This window comes from Gekko japonicus, unplaced genomic scaffold (assembly GCF_001447785.1).
Source record: "Gekko japonicus isolate JY-2015 unplaced genomic scaffold, Gekko_japonicus_V1.1 scaffold699, whole genome shotgun sequence".
NCBI lineage: Eukaryota > Metazoa > Chordata > Lepidosauria > Squamata > Gekkonidae > Gekko > Gekko japonicus.
This window is the reverse complement of record NW_015165848.1, coordinates 690,837-697,935: the sequence shown is the minus strand read 5'-3', so window position 1 is coordinate 697,935 and position 7,099 is coordinate 690,837. Positions and strand designations below refer to the sequence as shown.

The 7,099-nt window shown below is 44.2% G+C and overlaps 1 protein-coding gene across 1 annotated transcript in view; it reads left to right on the top strand.

Moving 5' to 3' along the window:
* LOC107110312 (zinc-binding protein A33-like) overlaps positions 1 to 7,099 on the top strand; it is a 22,315-nt gene that overhangs the window by 8,080 nt on the left and 7,136 nt on the right. The window contains exon 4 of the mRNA XM_015411079.1: positions 5,854 to 6,087. Coding sequence (XP_015266565.1) covers positions 5,854 to 6,087 — 234 coding nt within the window. The remainder of the gene's footprint in view (positions 1 to 5,853; positions 6,088 to 7,099) is intronic.

Genomic DNA, 7,099 nt, shown 5'->3' with positions numbered 1-7,099 from the left:
AAATTGGGAGGAGTAGCAAACACCCAAGAAGATAGAGTTAACTTAAAATTCAACAAGACCTGAATACTCTGGAGAAGTGGGCAGTTGCAAACAGGATGCAATTCAACAAAGATAAATGCACTGTATTACATCTGGGCCACAAAAATGTCAAGCACAAATACTGGATGGGGAATACATTTCTAGGGAGTAGTGTATGCGAATGAGATCTTGGGGGTAAGAGTGGACTGTAAACTAAATATGAGCAGTCAGTGTGATGCGATGGTAAAAAAGGCAAATTCAGTCTTGGGTTGTATTAAAAGGGCCATAGCATCGAAATTGCAGGCGGTCATAGCCCCTCTGTATACTGCCTTGGTCAGGCCTCATCTTGAGTACTGTGTGCAGTTCTGGAGGTCTCACTTCAAAAAGGATGTGGACAAAATCGAGAGGGTGCAGAAGAGAATGACGAGGATGATCAGGGGTCTGACTGAGCCCTGCGAGGAAAGGCTAAGGGCCTTGGGAGTGTTTAGTTTGGAGAAGAGGAGATTGAAGGGGGACATGATTGCTCTCTTTAAATATTTGAAAGGCTGTCATTTGGAGGAGGCCAAGGAGCTGTTCCAGTTGGCAGCAGAGGATAGGACCCAAAGCAATGGGTTTAAATTACATGCAGAAAGGTATCGGCTGGATATTAGGGAAAACTTTTTCCCGGTCAGAGTAGTTCAAAGATGAAATCAGCTGCCTAGAGAGGTGGTTAGCTCCCCTTCACTGACAGCTTTCAAGAAGAGGCTGGACGAATATTTGTCAGAGATGCTTTAGGCTGGTCCTGCATTGGGCAGAGGGTTGGACTAGATGGTGTGTATGGCCCCTTCCAACGCTATGATTCTATGGTTCCAGAATAGGAGGTTTCAGATATGTATGGTGACCCTTGAAAACTAGAAGTTCTATTTAGCCTATTGGATTTATAAGTTCAGCACCAGTGGAAAATACATTAAAGAGTGTCTGTCCTGTTTTCGGCCTAGCTGGGATCTTGAAAGTGGCTATACTATGAAAGCTGTCAGCAAAGCAGTGGGACTCCTGTATGGCCCCTTCCAACGCTATGATTCTATGGTTCCAGAATAGGAGGTTTCAGATATGTATGGTGACCCTTGAAAACTAGAAGTTCTATTTAGCCTATTGATTTATAAGTTCAGCGCCAGTGGAAAATACATTTGGGGCTTGGGAAGAGTTAAAGAGTGTCTGTCCTGTTTTTGGCCTAGCTGGGATCATGAAAGTGGCTATACTGTGAAAGCTGTCAGCAAAGCAGTGGGACTCTGACAATGTTTAACCCATATCTGAAATTATAGAACAGAGACCTGTGAGGCAGAGCACCCTAATTTCCCTCAAGGGTTAACATGATTATCAGCAGGTCTGCTCCGGCTCACAGGTGTCTGTGGTTTGGGCCTTCCTGCAGATACCCTTATCTCTTTCAAGGCCAGAGTTAAGAATGAGATAATCGGTTAGTCGCAAGAAGCTCTGCTCAGCCATATAATCAGATGGGAGGGGGGAAGTAAGAACAGTTGTTGAAATCCTCTGGAAAGTTCCATCAAAAGGGATTCCTGATTGGATCCCAAGGACCACCTGATGCCAGAGGGCAAAAAGCTATAGTGAGGATATAGGCCAAAGAGAAGCCATACTAACTTCATCCTTATGCTATGGCAGTGTGCTTTGATACATTATCCAATGTCATGATGGACTGCAACATATGGAACCCTTTAGGCTGCAGCTTGGATTCTTATGCTGCAAGAAGGTGTGCCATCTAATACCTGGTATTAAATGTATTAGTTAGAAAAGTTAGCTTTTTTATTTCTCTGTTATTAACCTATAGAGACTGTACTGCATAGCGATATCCCTTTTTAAATGTTTGAATAAACCTTTATATATTTTTACAAAGTTCTGCTTTATATGTGTGCCTTTAACCTGAAGGACCCACAGGGCTGGGTGCTGCTCAGGCAAGGAGGAGTGGTGACCTAGGGGAACCCAGGCCTGGGTCTTTGAGAAGAACTCCCCCCCCCCTCCCTAATTACTTTGGAATTTTTCCAGAGTGAAACTTTCTGCTCTGTCTTCCTTTTCAGTCCTAGCCTGCTTGCCCCCTGCCAGACTTATTTCTTCTCTTTCTGTTCTGAGTGCCACACAGAGAGAAACCTAAATCCTTGTTCTCCTTACTAGTCCCCCAAACCTGGATGATGATAACAACTTTAAGGGTAGGTTTTGACTTCAGAGGTGCCTGAGAGAAAGCATCTACCATAACTGGGATGGCTTTCACTAGGAATCATCTGATTTGTTCATTGTTGCTTGTTTTTCCCAAGTGCTTGTGTGATTCTGTAGGCCATGTAATTACTAAGCCATCTAGTTTAGTAGTTCTCCTGATTTAGCATGCTATATTACTCCTTCAGTCTACATTTCCTGCTTTTTCTTCTGTTGTCTTTATACATTTAATGAATATTAAAACTCAAATATTGTCTCCCTTACTAGCTGGTACTCCAAATCCCTACCCAAAGTATTTCCCATGTTTGTGCCTATTCAAGCACAGACCAAAGGTCCCTTGCCTGAGGCATCTAGAGGTGCATTTGTGAAGGAATACTTACATGTATCCTCAGATTTCCAGGTAATGGGGGGGGGGGGGGACACAAACTTTTGTAAACATGATAGGCTGTTTCTCAATGAGTTGAATTGTGTCCCAGACAGACCTGGCACTATGGTGAGTTGAATGGCGAGTTGCATTTCTGTTTCCCCTTTTTAGAATTGTAGTGATAAGCAAAAGAGTACATTGGCACAACTTCCAAGAGACATAATATTTTGTATGTTGAGGATGAAGACTGTCAGCAACATCAAAAAACTTTGGCGGCCTAGTTTAACAAACATTGCTAGTTGGCATTGTCAATGGCAAGTTGCAAGAAATGTGTACTTCAGAAGGAATAATTTGCATTCAGAATTAACTGTAATCACTCATCCTACAGACTGAGGCTCACTATGGAAACCCTCACATTCAGTGTGCAGCAGAGGCTTTAAAAAACAACAACACTGAATAATGAGGGAGATATTGATACCGAGACAACTTTGGTGTCATTGAGCATACTGCTGTGTTCTCACCTGGCCTTAGTGTTTTGTTCTGGTCACCTCATCCACAGGACAGGAACAGCAATAAGAGATCGAAGATAAATAATGTGAATGATTAGCTCATGACTGTAGCATCTGAAATGCCAGGTTTATCAGGGAGATGTAAACTGGAGATATGCAGAGGGTAAGAGATGAAACAGAGGTGAACAAAATAACAAAACACTATCAAGAGTAAATTGTGAGGGAGAGGACTTCTGTTTATTTTTCTGTAACGCAAGAATAAGGGCACTTCCAATGGAACTGAAAGGTGATTCACTTATGTCTGAAGGGAAATGTCAGATAAAGCATTTTATAAAAAGTAATTATCTAGCCTTTTAGTTGCAGAGATGCAAGGGGAAAAGCAGTTGGGGAATTTCCCCTTGTATTTCTGCAACAAAAGCAACTGGAGACTTTTTTTTCCCAAAGTGAAAACTGAGAATTCAGAGAAACCAGTAGAGCACAGCAATAGATCATTATGATGTTTGAATTCTGTAGAGGAGTAGCAGTTATTTCTGTTTTGTGAAGGTATCTGGTGTTGTCAGAATGGGAGCTGGGAGAGGAAAGTGCTCACACAACTTCTGTGTTGGCTCCCCATTGCCAGTGCAAATGCCTGCGCATTTGCAGTGGAAGTGAAAAAGAAATGGGAAATCGTCATTATGTGGATGCAGCTACAGTCTGTGCAACAGTTTTGTTGTCACCTCATTTTTTTGTCTGTAGTTTCAGAAAGTTTCTCCTGAAACTTTCTGAGTTGGCAGTAAAACACTGCAAAAGGGGGGGGAGCTCTGAGATGTGCCACAACACTTTGATCTAGGCACTATATCGGTAGATCAAATGGTTGTAGAAAAATTCCCCTTTCATTCTCTTTGAAGAAATATTAGTAATTGCATTCTCTTAATGAAATTACCTAACACTCAGAATCAAAGGGTCATTTGATCCAGAAGAAATGCCTGCTACTGTAAAGAATTCATTGCCAAAAGGGAAAAAGCATGAATTCTTGGTGGTTTAGAATTTTTCAACTAACAATACTAATTTTGTGAATCTTGTGAAAGCCTGCTGAGGATATGTTGTTCTTTTGAAGCTGGCTTACTTTAATATCCCTTTCATATCATTACTAAGGCATAGGCAAAGGCCCAATACTTGGGGTTGCTATTTGGCTTAGGTGAAATAGCTATTATATATGCTGAAGACTCAGCAGTAGGTTCTTTTATTCTGTGAGGAGCCACCAGCATTGGTGGCAGTGACAAGGACTCTCCTGGCTGAGTAGAGCCCTGAGGGAATTCTTCACCAAGAGCACTCTCATCAGGGAATGGCCTCACAGACCGTTGCAGACAGGAGTGCAGGCCAGGGAGCAGACAACAGTATTTCCTGTGGAGAAGCCCCGCTCCCCACGCCACACTGGCTACAGAAAAACTGCAGAGGCCAGAACAAGCACCTGGCTAGTGGGGGCAGAGATCTGAGTACCCATCCCAGTTGTCGCATGTGGCTGGAAACAGAGCTGTGCCAGAGATATATATAGTCAGCCCTATATTAGCCTTAGATTAGATGGGGTGAAGTCGTGAAAGAGGCAAGAAAGGCTACAGGAATGGGGAAGAGGGAAGCGAGACAAGAACCTGAGCCTAGAAGGGAACAAGGCTATAGGTATAAAAGAAAGTCATGAGGAGTAGTGGATGCTGCTAGAGAGAGGAGGGATGAGGTGGGAGGGAGATGGCCAAAGAGAAGGGTAAATCTGAGGGAGGAAGAGGGAAAGGAAGAGAACAGGGGGGGGTTGGCAATGGCCAGCTGCATCCTGTTCACTGGCTGCTGATGAGGAAAGGTCATCCTCACAGAGTAACATGGGGCAGTTCCCTGCATGGTAAAAGGTAAAGGTTCCCTTGCTCGAAAGCCAGTCGAATCTGACGCTAGGGTTGCGGTCCTCATCTCCGTTTCAAAGCCAAAGAGCCAGCGCTGTCCGAAGACGTTTCCGTGGTCATGTGGCTGGCATGACTAAACACCAAGGCAGTCCCTGCATGGGGACTGTGACAAATGGCCAGGTGGCAGGAACTATGACCATGATGCTATGAAATTTGGAATAAACCTCTTTGGCGCCAGGGAATACCTGGCTATGAGTTTCAGTTCCGGGCAATCTCTCAGGCTGTGTCACTTCTGGGATATCATTGTACCAATGTGGTATTACTGACAAGTCATTCACAAGCTGGAGTCACAGATTCCCTGCATGTCCACCTCCGGCTCATGAACTGAATTGCACCAAGCTTTCCTAAGCATGAAATGTGGTCAGCTCAGGCTGCAACCCAAACTGTCTGTTGAGGCATGTATGAGAATTTGTGATCCATGCACTAGAGTTCATTCAGTGGGTGTTGTTTTCCAAGACCAGCTCTTTGCACTGTATGAGAAGTCATGTCAGAGTGCCACTCAATTTTAAAGTTGGTTTAACATCAGGGCTGCTTCCAGAAGCATCTGGGTGAACGCAGAAGCCCTGCTGCCTAGGAAGAGCGGGCTACGCAGCTCACCTTTGAAGGTTCTGTAAGCTGTAGAAATATTGCAAGCCATACCCCTGGCAGACACTGCTCAGTGACAATAGACACTGATGCAAATGGTTTTCATAAAGTGGGCCATGTGATTTTTTTTTTACTGACAAACGTTTTTTTTTCTCACCCACAAAGAATTGGGATCTGGAATGTTGATAGCTCTGTGCATGCCCATGGATGTGTTTGACCTGTTTCTTGTGGTCTTTACCCTGATCAGAAAATGTCTGGTGAGCTGAACGTGAAGATCCGGGCAGAATTTGAGCACCTTCGTCGTGTCCTGGAGGAAGAAGAAAGAACTGTGCTGATGGAATTGGCCAGAGAAGAGGAACAGTGGGTGATAAGACTGCAAGGAGAGTCTGCCCGCCTAGAACAGGGGATCCACGAGCTGAAGAAGAACATGGAGCACATTCAGCAAAACCTTGACAAACTGGGGAACTCGCTGCTGCTGGAGGTGAGATTCATCGAGACAATTCAGAGGGAGGTTAGAGGGCTTGAGCTTTCAGGCCAGTAGCAGGGACAGAACTTTCCTGCTGGCTTTACTCGTAATGCGGTGATCATAGTATTGCATTCTGTGAGTTTAGATGCCAGATGAAGCACCTCTTGTTGTCCTTTTTACATGCATTAGTAAATCCAAGCAAAACTTGGGGAGCAAAGTGACATGTAAAGCAATAGGAGTCATAATAAAGAGAAGAAATGGTTAAAAATACTGTTGTTAGTTTTTTATATATATTTATTTATTTATAGTTATACCCTGCTTTTCTCCTCCATGGGGAACCAAGGTGGCTTACAACATCATTCTCCCGTCTTCTTTGTTATCCCCGCAACAACCCTGCAAGGTAGGTGAAGCTGAGAGAAAGTGTGACTAGACCACGGTCACCCAGCAAGTTTCTGTAGCAGAGGGGGGGATTGGAACCTGGGTCTCCCAGATCATAGTCCAACACTATGAGCCAGTTTGGTGTAGTGGTTAAGTGTGTGGACTCTAATCTGGAGAACCAGGTTTGATTCCCCACTCCTCCTCCACATGAAGCCAGCTGGGTGACCTTGGGTCAGTCACAGTTCTCTCAGAACTCTCTCAGCCCCACCTACCTCACAAGGTGCCTGTTGTGGGAAGAGGAAGGGAAGGTGATTGTAAGCCATTCCAAGACTTCTTTGGGTAGTGAAGGGTGGGTTAAACCAACTCCTCTTCTTCACTACAAATGACTACACCAGACTGGCTGACATCTGTCCAAAAAGAAGGGAAGAGAAAATTCACCATTTTGTTTCTGAAACATGGCCCATGAATTGTGTTATGGAAAATCTACACAGATGAGATGTTGCAAGGAAGGATGTTTAGCTGTATTCAAGACGAAGCAGCCTGCCTCTTCCCCAGGTCTCCCTCCAACATCTAGTCAAAAAATGAATTGCCAGCGCCACAGTGACGTGTTGGAAAATTCTGACCTCATCAACATGTCATAGTTTTGTGA